The sequence below is a fragment of the Megalobrama amblycephala genome, linkage group LG18, assembly GCF_018812025.1.
Source record: "Megalobrama amblycephala isolate DHTTF-2021 linkage group LG18, ASM1881202v1, whole genome shotgun sequence".
NCBI lineage: Eukaryota > Metazoa > Chordata > Actinopteri > Cypriniformes > Xenocyprididae > Megalobrama > Megalobrama amblycephala.
Window position 1 is genome coordinate 380001 of NC_063061.1, and position 19863 is coordinate 399863.

The window sequence follows — 19863 nt, forward strand, 5'->3', positions numbered from 1 at the left end:
TGATAAGGTAACTCATCTATCTATCTATCTATCTATCTATCTATCTATCTATCTATCTATCTATCTATCTATCTATCTATCTATCTATCTATCTATCTATCTATCTATCATGTGCTGTATCATGGTTGATTGTTGTGTAGATCTAGATGAAAGTGGGTTCACTCAAGTAAGCAATAGCAAATTCTGCTGACTGGAAATCTATAGCTGAGGCCGATGGACAGCCTTCTGGCTCGATGTTTAGACCTCAATTTTTCAAGGTTTGTTTTTGGTTAAAGGATTAGTTCACTTTCAAATGAAAATTAGCCCAAGCTTTACTTATCCTCAAGACATATGGATTTCTTCTTTCTGATGAACACAATCGGAGATATATTAATACATATCCTGATGCATCCAAGCTTTATAATGGCAGTGAGCGGGATCAACGAGTATGAGCTGAAGAAAGTGCATCCATCCATCATAAACATACTCCGAGGGTTAATAAAGGCCTTCTGATGCATTTGTGTAATAAAAATATCCATATTTAATAAGTTATGAAGTAAAATATCTAGCTTCCGCCAGACCGCCTTCCATACTCAAATTACAAAGAAAGTGAAAACTCTTGCAGTTCAAAATGTTTACGCTACATCCTACGCCTTCCCTATTCAACTTATGGAAAAAGCTTAACTGACATGACGCCAGTTTACACTTTCTTCGTAAGTTGAATACTGAAGGCAGTCTGGCAGAAGCTAGATATTTTACTTTATAACTTGTTAAATATGGATTTTTTTTTTTATTTAAACAAATGCATCACTTCACTTCAGAAGGCCGTGTGGAGTACGTTTATGATGGATGGATGCACTTTCTTCAGTTTCATACTCATCAATCCCCGTTCACTGCCATTATAAAGCTCGGATGCGTCCGGATACATATTATTATTATTATTATTACTATTGGAACATTCCATAAAGTTGACACCCAAGTCAAAGCTTTTAGACTTTTTTTTAGTTTTTACACACATTTTGTTTTGTAGTATTGATTACATTCATCAAGCTCAACCACTCAATTTTACTTCCAGAGTTATTGTATGAAGGATGATAAAACAAATATTGTTTAATGTTAACCCTCTGGAGTCTGAGGCTGATTTGGGGCCCTGGAGAAGTTTTGACATGCCTTGACATTTGTGCTTTTTTCAGTTGTTTATAAACATATTAATGACAAAGTCTAATTACACTGTATTCAGCACAAACTAGGCTAAAATCATATGTGAGCAACATGTATGTGCATGTTTGTGTTTTTGAGAGTATTACGTATATGCATGGTTTTTGAAAAATAATATTAATAATAAGTCACTGAAATAAGGCCTCAAATGCATACTAAATGTTTCTTCACACGACTTTTGGGAATATACTTTAGTCTATGATGCGGAAATTATCCTGCCTACTCAGACACAAAAATTTAAATTTTTAAGACACTTTTTGTTTAGGGAGCCCGTATGCGTAGAGGCATGAATCTTCATGAATAATGCTGTGATTCACACCTGAGGAGATTAAGACCCTGCCCCTAATGAGCTGCATAATGAATGCAATGACAAAAGACATATATCATTTTTTGTTTGAAGTTTATTTAAGTTTATCAATAGCTACAAACCAACATTTGGTCCCAAAAGAGCCCACACTGAGTGATCACTCCATTTTTGCATATATATGTATATGTAGTTACAAGCTGCTCGGTATAATCCAAGGAACAGGACACAGAATTAATTAATTTAAGACTTTTAATTACTACAATGCATATGTCAAACAACTAACATAATCAGTACCTGACAAGGAACTAAGGAAAACTCAGGGCTTAAATACACAGAGTGTAAACAATGAAGCAACGAACAGGTGTGGAGCTCAAATCAGCAACCAAGGAAACTAATAATGACAGGGAACAAACAGGAACAGAATGAAAAACAAAACACAAGAAAACAGAACAACAATAATACATATAATAGCCTATTTTTCCTTATGAAATATAAAAACTTCATAAAATATTAACTTTGACCTGAGAAATGTCAACGATCAACATTGGACTTGTATTTTGAGAGTGTCCTTTGTGAAGATATTGAATCATTGATGTCAGGTGGATATGCTGTAGCCTCTTATTAGGCCTGATTTAATAGAAATTTGGCTGAATCCAGCTTACCCGCAGAAGAAATCTCTTTCATCATTAGTTGTCCTGATGTAAGCAGCAGGAAGCAGCTGTTCCTTTCTGAGATCATTTAAATATATTAAATCATTTTCTCACATAATCCAATTCCTGCTGACTGCACATGCTCATTTCATACCATTTACAAAGTGTCTGTGCTCAGCCATTGATTTTTTGTTCATGTATTTATTGGGAGCGTTATGGTCTAATAGTATCTTTTTACTTTTCATTTAAAGTGGAATTAAACAACCCTTTATTGTTTCTACATGTATCCAGTGATAAAATGACACGTTTTTCTGTTTGAAAGAGAATACATTACCATGACCTTCTCAAAATACCGTACATATTTAAGTCTTAATTTAAACATCTAATTAATTATTAGTATTTAATTATTACACTCTAAAAAATGCTGGGTTAAAAACAACCCAAGTTGGGTTGAATATGGACAAACCCAGCGATTGGGTTGTTTTAACCCAGCAGTTGGGTTAGATGTTTGCCCAACCTGCTGGGTAGTTTTATTTAAACCAACTATTGTTTAAAAATTGCTATATGGCTAGCTTAAAATGAACCCAAAATAGTTGGGAAATTAAAAACCAGATGCAATTAAAGGCAACAATAATAGATAAAAGGTGAATGTTTATTAATAAGCTTTAATATTTTATTAATATAAATTTAATAGTTTATTAATATAAATTTATTAATAAGCAATTTAATAAATGTTTATTGTTTAATAATTATTCATTGAACATTAATAAATGTTCATTTCCAACATACTTTGGGTTAATTTTAATTAAGCAATACAGTAATTTTTAAACAATAGTTGAGTTAAATAAAACTACCCAGCAGGTTGGGCAAACATTTAACCCTACTGCTGGGTTAAAACAACCCAATTGCTGGGTTTGTCCATTTTCAACCCAACTTGGGTTGTTTTTAACCCAGCATTTTTTAGAGTGTAGTTTATAGGCGCCCCTGCTGAAAAAACAATAAGATCCATCAACCATCACAGAAGTTCTAATGGTTTTCACTAAAAAAAATACCATTACAAACCCTACAAACCATCAAGCATTCACCATTAAAACAAGTTCACAGATTTCCCGCAGAATTGGGCTGCTTGTAAACTGTTGCTGCATTTAAAGGTGGTTTAAAGGTTTGACATATAATTGTAATTCACTGAAATGCATATACTGAAATTTTTTACATTCAACCAATGATAAAATTGTGCTAGATTATGAATTTTGTGAGAAAGAGGCCTTTGAACCCCTATGATTACTACACTCTAAAAACAAAAGCTGGGTTAAAAATAACCCAAATTGGGTTAAAAATGGACCAACCCAGTGATTGGGTTGTTTTAACCCAGGAGTTGGGTTAAATGTTTGACCAACCTGCTGGACAGTTTTATTAAACCCAACTATTGATTAAAAATGAATCCAAAATATGTTGGAAATTAAAAATCAGACACATACTAGAGGCAACAGTAATAATCAAAAGGTGAACATTCACTCTAAAAAATGCTGGGTTAAAAACAACCTAAGTTGGGTTAAATATGGACAAACCCAGCAGGTTGGGTTAAAGGGCGCCTATTATGTCCTCTTTCACAAGATGTAATATAAGTCTCTGGTCTGGTCAAGTTTCAGCTTACAATACCCCACAAATTTGATCCTATTTGGGGGTGAGCAAAAACATGCCTTTTACTATATTGCTGGCTAAAAAAATAAATACAAAATTTGTTGAAAAAAATGGCTGGGTGAAAACAACCCAATCCCTGGGTTTGTCCATATTTAACCCAGCGTTTTTATTAATAAGCAGTTTAATAAATGTTTATTGTTTAATCATTTTTAAACTTATTAATATTAATAAATGTTAATTTTCAACCTATTTTGGGTTCATTTTAAGCAAGCAATACAGTAATTTTTAAACAATAGTTGAGTTAAATTAAACTATCCAGCAGGCTGGGCAAACATTTAACCCAACCACTGGGTCAAAACAACCCAGTCACTGGGTTTGTCCATATTTAACCCAACTTGGCTTGTTTTTAACCCAGCATTTTTAGAGTGTACTAGTGATTTTCAAAAAAGAAATTGTTAATAACACATAACAGTGACTGTAAAATATGTATTTTATGTATGGGATTGGCATATGTTGAGTTTTGATATTATAGGGTCACTTCAGGCTTGTTGTGGGGCTGTTTTTGATTGGCCTTTGGGCTGGTTTTGTTACACAGACCCGTAGTGTGTGTTGGGCAATATTCCATTAGGATTGAATGGTTTTAACATGCAACCAATAGAAGACCCACAGGGACCATTACAGTTTCCATTAAAACCAATACAAATCCGTTTATAACCATTAAAACCATTACAAATTCTGTAAGGGTTTCTAATGTTTTGTTTTTTCCAGAGGTTAATTTAATCTGTCAGTGCAGAATAATATCACTAATTTGGTGTCAATAAGATTGCGTTTTTTCAAATGTAAATGTAAGATCTAAAGTATATGTGATGTTTCATTATAGTTATGTTTAGAATATACAGTATTTGTTCTGAAATTGATGGCAGACAGAATGTATCACACATCGCCATCTAGTGGACAGACATTATTGCTGACTCAACAGGAAGCTGGTCAAAGAATGACAAAGAAATGTTCACTAGCTTTTTATTGATACTATTAATGGTTTGGCTATATAATGTTCATATACTGTACTGTATCATTACACATTTTATAATGTGCAACAGTTATAGATTACAGCTGCTGTCAAACTATTGTGCTTTTCTTTTTCTTTCTTCTCAAAAATGATCTTAATGAATCCCACTGCACTACACAGATCTGGATTTAGAAAGGCTTTCCAAGTTCTTTATATTGTGATTATAATATTAATCAGAAGGGAGTAATTATGTTTACCATAGTGTGGACACATGATCTAATAAACTTTGCCCGATGTGAGATGTCATGTAGCAGCTGATCTGTATGGCATGAGACGGGAGTAGAAATGTGTGTGTGTGTGTGTGTGTAGAGGGGCAAAAAAAGAAAAAGGGGTGGTTGGGGTGTCTGCTTAGACAAAAGAGCCACATGGCAGGGTGGGGCTCAGCAGCTGTTCTCCGGTCCACACTCCTCTTTGTTCACCATCACTGTGAAAATCTAGTCCTTGATTATGAAAGTCTTTGGCCATTGGTGAAGATGCACTTTATTAACTGATAAATGCAGCACTCTCTCTCTCTGCATCTGCTCTTGAACACATTTGAGGCATTGAAATAACATTCAGTCTTAAAGACAGTAAAGCATACTGTGTAGTTGCCTTCTGAAAAATAAGTGTGATTAATAGTATTGAATGTGCACTTCAAATTTTAAAAGTACATATTAAAATAAACTGTACATGCAATAAATATATTAATGAAATAAAATGCCACTTAAGTGTTTTTTTAACACACTTAAAGGGATAGTTCACCCAAAAATGATCCCATAATTGATTCACCCTCAAGCCATCCTAGGTGTATATGACTATCTTCTTTCAGCCACACACAATGGGAGTAATAATAAAAAATATCCTGGCTCTTCCGAGCTTTATAATGCGAGTGAATGGGGATTTAAGATTTTGAAGCCCAAACAAGTGCATCCATCCATCATAAAAGTAATCCATATACAGCTCAAGGGGGTTAATAAAGGCCTTCTGAAGAGAAGTGATGGGTTTTTGTAAGAAAAGTATCCATATTTAAAACTTTATAAACTATAATAACTAGCTTCCGGTAACAGCCGTGCACAAGTCGAGTTCTGGCAAAAGAGTGACCTCTGATCCGATGCATGACGTAGGATGTAGGAGTATCGTAAGCTGGGCAACATTTCTGACATTTCTCTTTAAAATTTGTTATTTTAGACTTTAGACTAATTTGTGACCAGTGTTTTGTTTTGCTCTATCATATGCGCTTCTGTGTTCATCAATACGTCATGTGTCGGGTCAGATGTCACTGGTGGAAGCTAGTTATTTTAGTTTCTAAAGTTTAAATATGGATATTTTTCTTACAAAAGCCCATCGCTTCTCTTCAGAATGCCCCCTGGAGTCATGCGGATTACTTTTATGATGGATGGATGCACTTTTTTGGCTTCAAAATCTTGAGCCCCATTCACTCGCATTATAAAGCTTGGAAGAGCCAAGATATTTTTAAATATATCTCCAATTGTGTTCGTCTGAAAGAAGATAGTCATATACTGGCTTGAGAGTGAGTAAATCATTGGGATAATTTTCATTTTTGGATGAACTATCCCTTTAAGTTGACTTTTAAAAAGTGCACTTTGTAATAATGTCAAACGTTTTACTTTAAATTACATTTTAAGTCATTATGTTTTAATAATCTTTTCTTTTGTTTGAAAGATCTACACTTAGGCCTCATTTACACTAGTGCGTTTTCATTTTAAAATGACGTTTTAAAGTGATCTCCGTCTACACTTCATGACCGAAAAAATCTCTGTTTGGGTCCGTTTATGCTGAAACACAATCCCGGCGTTTTCAATCTAAAACTAATAGTGTAAATGACAGGCGTAGCCATAGAAAACTTATGTTTTAAAATGAAAACGCACTAGCGCAAACGTGGCCTTAAAGCACATGTAAAGCACTTGATTTTTAATTGTACTCTAGTGTCTTAGCCTATTCAATATTATTACAATAAATATATTTTAAATGCATACTACTAAATTAAATTTCATTATTATACATGTGTATTTAGAAATATTTAAATACATGACATACAAGCTTCAATAGAAATGACATTAAAGTATATTAGTTTATCATAAATGACTATCAGTACATTTGGCAGTACACTTTAACCATATTTCAAAAACAACAGAATTATAAAATTACAAATATAGATGTACTTAAGTCCTACTTAAATATGTTAAAACTCTTAAGTCCAACTAATTGCATTTATTAAAAATTTAAACTACAATACATTTCCATTTAACTGCAGATAACATGCAATTAAGTGTCTGAAAACATTACATTCAGTCCAAGTTTCAGTATATTCTTTTAATTTTAGTAGCCATTAAAAAAGTATATAGGCCAATAAAGCTAAAATGTGATTCTTTTTACAAGGGTTGGCAAATCAGATTTATTTTGTAAATCTATCTTAATTGTCAGGAATCATTTGTCATTATTAGTAGTCTACCTCTGTTTCCACAGTTGAGAGAAAACATAAAAACTACTAAAACAAATCTAATTGACTCAAACATTTACAAGCAGACAATGGAGGTTCGAATCATTAACAAATGATTCTTTAGAGTCGGTTCTCTCGGTTAGCATATCGTTCTCAAAGTTATGTGTGTTAAAGGGTGTAATTATTAATTATTATTTTGTTTTTAAGTTGCTATGACAATCACTACGCTTTATTATTGTCTTCTATCTACTGTGGCATTAGTGTATCAATGTATGATACTTTATTAAGGCCAAAGAAATTAAAATGACTAAAAATAAATAGAGCTCGAATATCATAAACAGTATCCAGGAGATGTTTATTATTACTTCTTGGTAACCGTCATGTCGTAAAAGAAAGGATTAATCACTTTTTGAACCGGTTCAGTGACTGTTCGAGAGAACCGATTCGGCTAAATGACTCGGGATTTCCAACACAGATGTTGGCACCTCCTGGTGGTTGAAATCACGCACGACACCCGGCAGGACATGGAGGGAGGAGCCCAGCACAGCAGACAATCAAGTCCAGTGTGCGCAACCACTAACATCAGAAAAGAACAGAATAAAGACATCTGCATCAACCGAGAACAAACCATGTCTTACCAGGGCAAAAAGAATATCCCAAAGATCACTGTAAGTTGATACATTTATATTAATATATATTTTTAAAACATATTGTAGTTTTTATCTTCACGTTTGTAACAAAAGCATGATTAAATGCCAGGCTGCAGGCGTAACAAAAATTGTTGGGTTAAACTGATATTGATGTGTCATAAAAATGTCTTTTAGCAGGAATCGTGTTCAAAGTGCAATAAAGTGACTTGCGTTTTAAATAATTGTGCAGCATTAAATGACACAGTGCGGTTGTGTATTATTATTATTATTACGTTATTATTGTAGAAATAAGGAATAATGTTGCTGGGCTGAGTCTGAGCTGGTGTACTGCAGCAAGAAAATCACGCCCATAACTGAGACTACATACATGTAGCTACTACAGCACCATACAATGAGAGAAGCATGATTTAAATGTGTTTTTTAAAAAGATTAAGCTCGTGCACACTGGTTTTGCTGAGAATTTTTTAGTCATTTTAATCATCAAATGTTGTGTTGCGGTTTTTCAGTGATGTTCTTTGTCTCGGAGATCTTCTGCCTCATGGTGCTGATGCTGTTAGACTGCGCAGTCCAGTCACAGAACCACTGTACAACATTTAGTACTTTATTTACGCTTTAATAATGCCAATTTTGAATAAAAGGTGCAATACACGCACACGGACGAAATGAACATATTTAAGCAGTGTTACTAAACAGCCCTTTCTGTTGGCTGGGATGTGTGGAGAGGCGAGGTGTGGTTTTCTGTTCCTCTGACTGACGCTGCTGTCAGATGCTCTAGACATCAATATTATTGTTCAGCAGTGACCTACCCAAAAGACCGATCTATCTCTGCACATTAGCATCAGGCCTGCAGAACTGTCTGACCGCACAATGCTCTGCTGTCGGTTACCACAGGCAGTCATTTCGTTTGGCCCCCCATGTTAGTCTAAAATCGCAGACATGACCACGAGGCAAGTGTAGCAGAGGGTTTAAAAGCAGAAATGTGTGCCTTGCATTTTCGTTTAAGAACTTACTACTTCCAAATGCGAATGAGGTGATTTTTTTCTGTCATTCACGCAGCAATTGGCAATTCCCCATTGATAAAATCAAGGCCCGCCCCGTTTTTTCTTGTTTGCGAAGACGTTCATATCGCACAAAAGACTATTGCGACTTCCATTTCATGGCGACTTTAAAGGGTTAGTTCACCCAAAAAATAAAATTATTCGCCCTCATGCCGTTCCACACCCGAAAAACCTTCGTTCATCTCCGATGGCTCAGTGAGGCCTGCATAGCCAGCAATGACATTTCCTCTCTCAAGATCCATTAATGTACTAAAAACATATTTAAATCAGTTCATGTGAGTACAGTGGTTCAATATTAATATTATAGAGCGACGAGAATATTTTTGGTGCGCCAAAAAAACAAAATAACGACTTATATAGTGATGGCCGATTTCAAAACACTGCTTCAGGAAGCTTCAGAGCGTTATGAATCAGTGTATCGAATCTGCTGTTCGTAGCACCAAAGTCACGTGATTTCAGCCGTTGGCAGTTTGACGCGATCTGAATCATGATTCGACACAAAAGATTCATAACGCTCCGAAGCTTCCTGAAGCAGTGTTTTGAAATCGGCCATCACTAAATAAGTCGTTATTTTGTTTTTTTGGCGCACCAAAAATATTCTCGTCACTTTATAATATTAATATTGAACCACTGTACTCACATGAACTGATTTAAATATGTTTTTAGTACATTAATGGATCTTGAGAGAGGAAATGTCATTGCTGGTTATGGAGGCCTCACTGAGCCATCAGATTTCAACTAAAATATCTTAAAGCTGCAGTCCGCAACTTTTTTTGTGTTAAAAATTTATATAATGAGAATATACAACGTGAATCCATTTTCCAAACCGTGTTTTTGTCTTACCCTGAATCATTATGGTACACTTATAGTAAGTGTTTATATTCGAACTATTTCAGACCAGACTGGTAGGACTCGCCGCAGAGTATCACAGTAACTGTGTGACTCGCCATAGACATACACAGAGAAAAATAGCTCCGGCTAGAATGTTCCTCCGCAAGACGCGTGCAGTTCTGTTTATTAACCGCTAGAGGGCCAAAAATCGCAGACAGCAGCTTTAATTTGTGTTCCGAAGATTAACAGAAAAATATTTCTTTGTACAGATGACAATGTTATCATAACTATTCCCTTTCACACCGATTCGCGAAAATGACTAAAAATGCTGTATTATGCATGCCAGACGAGTAGTTGGTAATGTCACTTTGTAAAGAAAGACTCGCCTGCGCATACGCATTATGGGGCGTTCACACCAGAATTGAATGAAGCGTTAAGCGCGAGTGATTTACATGTTAAGTCAATGCAAAGACGCGAATAGACATCCTGTGGCGCGTATAGAACTCCCGCTAAACGCTTTGAAAACTCCGCCTACTTTGCTTTGGCCAGCGTAGCGCAAATCGCTTTGTATCTGAAGGGCTACGCTGAACCAAAGACTATAGAATAACACAAGACGTGTCACTCGTATTGTTTTAAATTGGAGAAAGTGTAACGCGCAATATGGCAGAATAAGTCCCGCCTTCTAAACAAGAGCCAATCGCCGACTGGTAAAGTCATCGCGTCACTTCAGCGGCCGTTAGAATCACTGGTTTCTATAGAAACAGTCAGACGCGCGCCTCCGAAGAGACGCGCATTTAGGTCTGCGCATGCGCATTAGCTTGATCCAGCCTGAAAAATACAGTTTTTTTGTCATGATTCGAGCGTTTAGAAACTAAATTTATGAGCCGGTTGTTGTTAGATTTCATTGGTGATTTCAAATATGAAATTTAATCGTAAGGTTGAAGAAAAGTTTTGGAGAATTTGATGTTTCCCCATTCAAAGAGATAGGACATGATGCCCAGGATGCCCGAGAGGCGTTTCAAAGATGGCTGCCGAGTGAAATGACTTGTCTTAAAGGGACTTTGGCTGAACCCAGCGGCCAGCGCAGCGCATTCCACATTTTGTCTAACATGGGCTATGCGCGTTTTTTCAGTTTACACGGAGATGACAATGGAATAATTTTCCAAAAACTTGCACTTTGAGACTCGTTTTTTAATAGTTTGCATTTTCAGCCCACCAAAATGCTGTTGTCGTGTAAATGAACGGCCAAAACGCATTCAAAGTTTTCCGTTTTAGTAGAAAATGCTGTCGTGTAAACAGCCCCTAAAGTTGCGAATAAATAAGAAGCGTAAAAGTCAAAATTTACATTTCTTTTTTTTTAATGGAATATTGCAGTATTTATTATACATGATTTATCTGTGCACATCATTTTTTCCCCCTGAACTTATGTGCCTCGCAATCTTTAATTAAAATCTCCCCTCCCTCTTTTCTGATGACGTGTTTACTGATGCGAGGGCGGGGCAACCTGTCAAGCCCCGCCCTACATTTTTTCTTGTTTGAGAAGCCCTTACACTCGAATAAACGTTACAATAGGGAAGAAAAGACTATAGCAACCAGTGTTGCCAAGTCAAGGTTAGGGTTAGGGGTTTAACCCGCGTTTTTTCTGCGGAATTGGGCTACTTTAACACTGTTCCCGCAGGTTGTTTTCATGTCCGCGGGTTGAAGCGTCCCCAAATAATGTGATATTTAGCCCTTGTAATGCGAAGTTTACTAGGGGAACCCCACCAAAAACATTGGAACACGATTTTTACTGGGACACGCCCCCTGAAACGTGATTGGGCTAGTTTTGGGCTACTTTTGAGTAGCAATCGGGTGGGTTTTGATGTGAAAACCTGGCAAACCTGATCACAACCTCCGTTTTATGCCAAATTTTAATATACTCTGGTGCTATGGGATTACTATAGTAATATACAATGTTATTTACATGAAATTTAAAATAATTTTACCATGGCATTTTACTATGCCCAAAATAAATAATTAAATAAATAAATAAAGAACATGGTAGAGTAATATTCTAGATGTGACGCTCCTTTTATGTGCACTAACTAGAATCTAATTTGTTAAACCAAGGAGCTTTTGCCACTGGGTGGTTGGGGGAATTCTTCTAAAATTTTACAAAATATTAATATTAATAATAATCATATTTGTCAACAAAATAAAACCAAAGTATTTTAGCGTTTAATGTAATATTTAAACATCAGCCTTTTGTGAAAGTTTGCTTCTGTGTGTGTGTATACATGTATATAGTCATTTATAGTAGATGGGTTTGATCCCAGCCCCATGCATACTACATAGTATAGACTATCATTACTCACAGTCTTGGATAGAGCTGTCACAGGTGCCTCTTGATAGGAGCATGACAGCCCTGGCTGTAACAACCCAGATAAGTTGGTCATAGGACAGGGTGGATGTGTTGAAGTGTAATAGAGGTTGGTCATTATGTATCTAGATGGGTAAGTTGCAGTGTTTTGACTGCTATGTTGGCAGAAAAAGAAGAAACTCTCATGAGCGTATGGTAAATATTTTGGTTACCAGGCAACAAGGCTGCAGCTCTGGATGCATACAGAGAGGTTTTCTTCAATCCCAGCCCGTTATTCCGCACAAGCATGGCTAATGCTCCACGCCTTAATGTCCTTTGGCTCAGCGTTCTTTGGCTGTGTCTCCCCCGCTCCCCATACACACATAACAAATGACAGCACTGTTTGTGTGCGCGGCTCAGATTGGACTCTGGCATTCGTCGAATTGTCTGTCCCTTACTGTGAATACACTTTCTACACATTCAGGTCTTTGCTTTGTCAGCATCCTGCCGTAATTCTTCAGGTTCTCGTCCCAGAATGTTGTCAGATTTCTCTTTGTTGTTGCCTCTCGTAGGAAACATGCATTTATAGCATATTCCTCACATTAAACTGATGTCTGTCACTGATTTACATGATGAATTTTGTTCTTCAGATTTAAGGGTACATTACCGGGGCTTCATACACCCATTGTTTTAGTAAAGTGTTACTGAATGAATAGTTCAGTGCTGTTTTACGTATCATTTACACAGTGTTAAGGCACCTTTTAACATGATTTGTAGTGCTTTCAAAATTCTTGTTGGTTCTCTGTCATGGTTTCTTGACACAAAATTGTTCCTGTCATGTTGTCTTTGTCAAACTAATGGTCAGACTGTTCCCTGTTTAAGCATGTGTGTTTTTTTTTTGAGTACTAAAGTGACACCAGTGACATCCTGTTTATGAACTGATTATTCGGAAAAATGTCACTCTGGTGAGTTTGACCCTAAGCTGAAGTGATGGAGGGAGCCATGCACAATGCAGCACCCACAAACATCAAGACGTGACTACATTTTATAGAGCAGGGTTTTAAGGACTAGTTTGAACAAAACATGGTATATGGATGTCAAGTTTTAAGACCTTTTGTTTTTGTTCCATTAGAAATGTAAAAGTCTGTGCCCTTCATTAAGCAGAGACATTGATACAGTAGGGGCGTAAATTCATTTTTAAAATATAATAATTTACACAGTTACTGTCATAACTTGTTTTCATGACAAATTTATTTAAAGGGGACCTATAATGCTCCTTTCACAAGATGTAATATAAGTCTCTGGTGTCTCCAGAATGTGTGTGTGTGAAGTTTCAGCTCAAAATACCCCACAGCCATTTTTTGTGTGTGTCCCTTTAAATGCAAATGAGCTGCTGCTCCCCGCCCCCTTTCCAGAAGAGGGCGGAGCTTTAACAGCTCAACAACAACAAAGCTGGAGAATCTCACGCAGCCAAAATGAGGATTGTCAGTAACGGTGTTCAGCCTTACATTGTTCAAACCGGAGTCGACACTGATGGAGAGACTCAGGAAGAAGTTACAACTTTTAGAATGAAACTGGACGTTTCTGAATGATTAGTGGATAAATTGATGTAGTTGCTGTGGAGTTGATTCAACTCATCCACTAGCATGTGCCGTCATGTTCATCTTTTGTGTTGAATTGACCCTTGTTTGTGAAGCAGTCCGGCGTAAAATGACGGCATGTCAACAACACTCTACTACAACAACTCTTCCTCTTCTCTAAAGCAGCCCAACATGGCCCCGCCCCCTTTGTTGTGTGTTCTCGGGGGCGGGGTTTATGTAAATTTTAGGGTTTGTGATGTCACCAACCCAGGAAGATGCTCGTTGTAGTCCCTACCAGCCGTTTGTAGTCCTTTAAAAGCGATGACGTGACATCCGTACCATGTCCAATTTGTGTGAGAATGTTAAAAACACAGGCATGTCACTGAAAAAGGGTTTCTAAGCAGTATGGAAAGTGTGGAATTGGATTTTAATCATTTCAAGGGGTGGATAAGCCTGGAAAAATTAAATATATTTGTCCTTCCCCTATTCTGTTTTGTAAAACAGAATAAATATCTATAAATACCATTGTATATTACTATAGTAATCGCATAGCACCATAGTATATTAAAAGTCGGCATGAAATGGAGGTTGTGATAGTCTTTTCTCCCCTATTGTAACGTATATGTTCGAGTGAATGGGCTTCTCAAGCAAGAAATAATGTAGGGCGGGGCTTGATTTTGTAGATTAGGAATTGATTGAATGGTTGGATGGTTGTGGTTTGCTCCGCCCTCGCACCAGTAAACACATCATCAGACACGTCATCTCTTTCATCTCTTTGTGTTTATGTTTTCTCAGAGTGAGAGGCTCCTGATTAAAGGTGGTCGTATTGTGAATGATGACCAGTCCTTCTATGCAGACATCTATATGGAGGATGGAGTCATCAAGTAAGCTGCATTCACACATATACAGCCATATTGGATCTAAATCCAGGTTCCTCCTGAGGATTTCTTTCCAGATTCAGCAACTGAACTCTCTGTTTCAATGCATCGTCACTCTTCATCCTGTCTCTCGTACAATAATCAGATGGTGTAATCAAATAAAAACACATTATAAAATTTAAGCATTATGAAGTGACGCTCTATCAACTCCCTATTTATGGTACATAAAGGAATAGTTCACCCAAAAATGAAAATTAATATTTTTTGTCTTCGATACTATGAATGTCAATGGGGACCAGTAACTGTTTGATTACCAACAAAATATCTTCCTTTATGTTCAGCAGAAGAAAGAACTTCATGCAGGCTTAGAACAACTTGGTCAAAATATTGATTTTTTTTAGTATTCTGACCATTTCCGTTACTCAGAATAAACATTGAATAAACATGCAACCTTGACATTTTTAAATGAAAAAGGCATTAATCATACTCAGAATTGGTCATCTCTTTGCCAATCCATTAACATTTAATTCATAGTGTAATGAAAACGTTTTGCTAAATTACCATGCTCTGTCAATTTTAAGGCAAATTGGTGACAACTTGATAGTACCAGGAGGGGTGAAGACCATTGAGGCCAATGGGAAGATGGTGATTCCTGGAGGAATTGACATCCACACCCACTTACAGATGCCCTTCAGGGGTACGACAACCGTGGATGATTTTAACCAGGGCACCAAGGCTGCTCTAGCTGGAGGAACCACCATGATTGGTAAGATCTGTGGTAGAATGTCATGTTCATCTGCTAAGTACAGTACTCTATTTAATATTCTGGATACTGTATACCATAACATGTGGCATTAAAATGCAATAGGAGGCATTTGTTAAAAAGTTAGGTGGTTTGAACATTCAAAATAAGACCCTTTTAATGGACCCAGTAAAGTGCATTAAAAGCTGTAGAAGCTCAATGCTTCACAGACATGGGAAAGTGTGTGTGTGTGTGTGTGTGTGTGTTAATAATAAACATTGACAACAATAGTAGCCTTCCGGCAGACCACACAAAGCTCTTGTACGCGTCCCACAGTGAAAGTCTAGTTCCGTGGAAAGACAGCAGCTCTTTCTGACCACTGCAGGCTACAGATCATGAAGAAAAAGTGACAACAGCTGGTATATAAGAGCGGCTTGTTGTACAGTAAACCCTGTGCTTACCAAGGACCATTAGCAGTGATTCATTTTAGAGTAAAAGACCAGCTGTAAGTTTCCCTTTGTTTCCAGAGGAAATGTACGGTAGATTATACATGCAGATAATATAGAGACAATGAAGAAGCAGTGAAAACACTGAGAGGCTTCCTACTAAATCTCTTTAGAGTGTGGTTTAGATAGGTTTACTTTAAATGGGACCTATAATGCTCCTTTTACAAGATGTGATATAAGTCTCTGGTGTCTCCAGAATGAAGTTTCAGCTCAAAATCCCCCACAGATCATTTATTATAGCTTGTCGAATTTGCCTCTATTTGGGTGTGAGCAAAAACACACCGTTTTTGTGTGTGTCCCTTTAAATGCAAATGAGCTGCTGTTCCCGGCACGCTTTCATTATCTGCTAATGCGGCCAAGCCCACGGAGAGATCGCTATTCAGACGCAAATTCTGAGGCAATACATGTATACATCGTCTCAATCGTGTATTTATTGTCTTCAAAAGTGTTTTGCATAGCCATAGTTAGCGATTTCTGGAAGCCTCTGTTAGTACGGTTCTTGGATTGTCACATGACCTGTTCTTCTTTAGAGTAATTTGTGGACTAAAAGTGTACAGAGCGCCCTCCAGCTGCAAGTATGAATTGAAAACACAGAATCCAGCACTCACAGTGATGACAATAAATATTGAATAAATATTACTCCTCTGTATAGAAAATTGACATAAACATATGAGAATCCATCAATATTTCTCCAAATGTGGATGCTTTTAAGCTAAAAGCCTATATGAATGCCATAGAGGTAACATAATTGTTCAGACACTTTGCATCACAGAAATACATTTCATTTTAAAGTATATAATAGAATACCATTATTTTAACCCTCTGGAGTCTGAGGCTGATTTGGGGCCTGGAGAAGTTTTGACATGCCCTGACATTTGTGCTTTTTTCAGTTGTTCATAAACATATAAATGACAAAAGTGTCATTACACTGTATTCAGCACAAACTAGGCTACCATAATATGTGAGGAACATGTGTGTACATGTTTGTGTTTTTGAAGGAATAACGTTTATGCGTGGTTACTGAAAAAACAAAAAACTTAAGTCACTGATATAAGGCCAATAAAAGTATATTAAATCTGTGTTCACAAGACTTTTGGGTATTGAAGGTTGTAGACTAGAGTTTTTGCTTCAAAATTATGTAAAAATTATGCTGACTACTCTTTCATTTATAACAATATACTGATTTAGTTTTTGTAAGACACTTTTTGCCAAGAAACACGGTATGCGAGGAGGCGTGAATCTCCATGAATAATGGCTCATTCTCACCTGTGAAGACAAAAGAATTGAATAGTAATGACCTGAAAAGACTTGCATATTAATGAGGCATTTCAGTCAGGTAGGCTGTGAAAAAAAACTTCTGTGATGTCTCAACCTCATCATGGTATATGAAACATACAGAAAAATGTTATTACAATATAAAATAATGGTTTTATATTATACTTTAAAATATAATGTATTTCTGTGATGCAAAGAGTCTGAATATAGGCTTTTAGTTTAAAAGCATGCACATTTGGAGAAATATAGGATTCTCATATGTTTATGTCAATTTTCTATACAGAGGAGTTATTTTTTTATTTAATATTCATTGTTATCTCTATGAGCGCTGGTGTTTGCAATTCATACTGCAGCTGGAGGGCGCTCTGTGCATTTTAGTCCACAAATTCACCTAAGAAGAAGACGATATTCCATGAATGGTGTTTACCAATTCATACTACAGCCGGAGGGCGCTAAAGAAACAAAAACTCACTTAAAACTTATCAATAGAAGAAAACAAACAGGAATTTACTGCATGTCTTCCAGAGATCGCTAACCATGGCTTTTTCATCCAGATAAACAATTTTCAAGGCAATAAATACACGATTGAGATGATGAATGCATGTGTTGTCTCTGAATTTGCCTGTGAATAGCGCTGGCTCCGTGGGCGTGGCCGCATTAGTGGGTAATGAGCTGAATCACGGACTTCTGACATGGCTCTCTTTTCATACAGATTACATAAACACAGAATGTTTGTTTTCGATTTGACTTGCACGATTTAAAACCTGACATTTCAACGTTTTGTTAGACATAAGTATGAATTTTTTGTGATTAGTATTCACTAAGTTACACTTCATTTTCTGAGAACTATCAGATTGGACTTCGTTCAGAGGGAGATGAGAGATCACGCATCATGTTAGTTTTCTTTATTTTACAAAAAGCACAACATTTTGTTTTTACTCTGAGTGTATACAAATAAAAGGAAATATTCTATAGTTTCAATTGATGCATTACTTATGTCTCTATGACAACAAATGACAGAGTATTTTAAGTCTGTTTTGCTGCAATGTGAAAAAAAACCTGCAAAACGCGCCGGCGCGTTTTTAGACCTCAGAGTGTTAAATTGTAATAATATTTCACAGTATTGCTGTTTTTTCTGTATGTTTGATATACTCCATGATGAGCTTGAGACATGATCACAGAGGGTTTTTTCACAGCCTACCTGAATGAAAGAGCCCATTAATATGCAGGTCATTACAACTCATTATGCTATTCTTTTGTCTTCTCAGGTGTAAGTGACCCATTATTCATGATGATTCACGCCTCCACACATACTGTGTTTCTTGACAAAAAGTGTCTTACAAAACATAAATCTCTCTATTGTTTTATATGAACGAGTAGGCAGGATAATTTTTACATTATTTTGAAGCAAAAACTCTAGTCTACAACCTCCAATACCCTAGTCTAGTTTGTGCTGAATACAGTGTAATGACACTTTTTCATAGTATAGATTGAGAACATACTGGACAAGTACACAGGAGCTAGATTGTGCAGGGCCTTAAAAACAAGTATAAGGATCTTATAAATAATTAGATTTCAGAAACAGCCTAGGTGACAGTGCCTCTCTGTCTCTCTCTTATGTCTCACCTGCAGTGGATCATGTGATCCCGGACCCTGGCACTAGTTTGGTGGAAGCTTTCGAGCGCTGGCGTGAATGGGCAGATGAGAAAGCGTGCTGCGACTACTCACTGCATGTGGACATCACCCACTGGAACGACAGCGCCAAACAAGAGGTCGAGAGCCTCATTAAGGAAAAAGGTGAGAGATCTTGTGCTATTAAGTCCTTGACCGAGGGATTTAAGAATCCAGAAGGTAAAAATCCATTTCTGATCTGTTCCAGCAAATGGTTCAGCATGCTAAAAAAAATCTTTCTGAAGTTATAAATACATCTACCAGTATGGTATCCCATAGGGAATGTGATTTGCTTTGACTGAAGTTATTCTTGGTCATTTGAGCTATTTCTGTTAGAAACAAGCTGCTTTATTACTGCATAACCAACAAATGAGCGCAGAATTAGAGCATTTAATGTTTGTTAGAAAAACGTATTAACCCTCTGGTCCTCTTCAGTCAAAAATGACAGAAAAATGTATATTTTTATTTTTATTTTTTTTCCTTCATCGGAATGGGATGACAAAAATCATGGACATGATTTGCATATGTTACAGGGTCAGAAAAAGTAGTCACACTTGGCTCCTTTGAGGTAAAAAATGACAGACACAGGACATCAGTCACTGTGCAGACAAAAAGTTACAATATGGTAAAATTTAGCCAAAAGACTCAAATAAGAGGTTGAAATCAGATCAGACCCAGATTGATTAAGCTGTAATAAAACATACCTGTTCATTTTTGTTACATTTTTATTGAATTTTGATGTTATGTGTGACAAAATGTCCTCTGTGTTCAGGTTTGACTGTAGTAAAATTAATGCAAAAACCGACACTTCAAATCAACATTTCAAACTCAAAAAATCTAAACCTTGACAAAAACTAGTCTTTGAGAATGTCTAAGTATAAATCCAATTCCAAAACTCAATAAAAATAAGTATTTATGTCTAAAAACACTAGATAATTTATAGGCCACTTCATATAGAACTATATAGGCATCTAGTGGTGACACCATGGCATTACATACGTTTTTCTTTTTTTTCTTTTTACTCCCACCA

The 19863-nt window shown here is 36.5% G+C and overlaps 1 protein-coding gene across 2 annotated transcripts in view; it reads left to right on the plus strand.

The window, feature by feature from the left end:
- Positions 1 to 19863, plus strand: part of dpysl3 (dihydropyrimidinase like 3) — a 50545-nt gene that overhangs the window by 317 nt on the left and 30365 nt on the right. The window contains exons 1-4 of one of the 2 annotated variants that reach the window (XM_048165826.1): positions 1 to 7; positions 14557 to 14645; positions 15221 to 15405; positions 18795 to 18959. The exon at positions 1 to 7 is cut by the window's left edge and continues 317 nt beyond it. In XM_048165826.1, the coding sequence (XP_048021783.1) occupies positions 1 to 7; positions 14557 to 14645; positions 15221 to 15405; positions 18795 to 18959 (446 nt within the window). Of the gene's footprint in view, positions 8 to 7815; positions 7973 to 14556; positions 14646 to 15220; positions 15406 to 18794; positions 18960 to 19863 lie in introns of those variants that run through there. The other variant, XM_048165827.1, reaches the window with a different exon arrangement.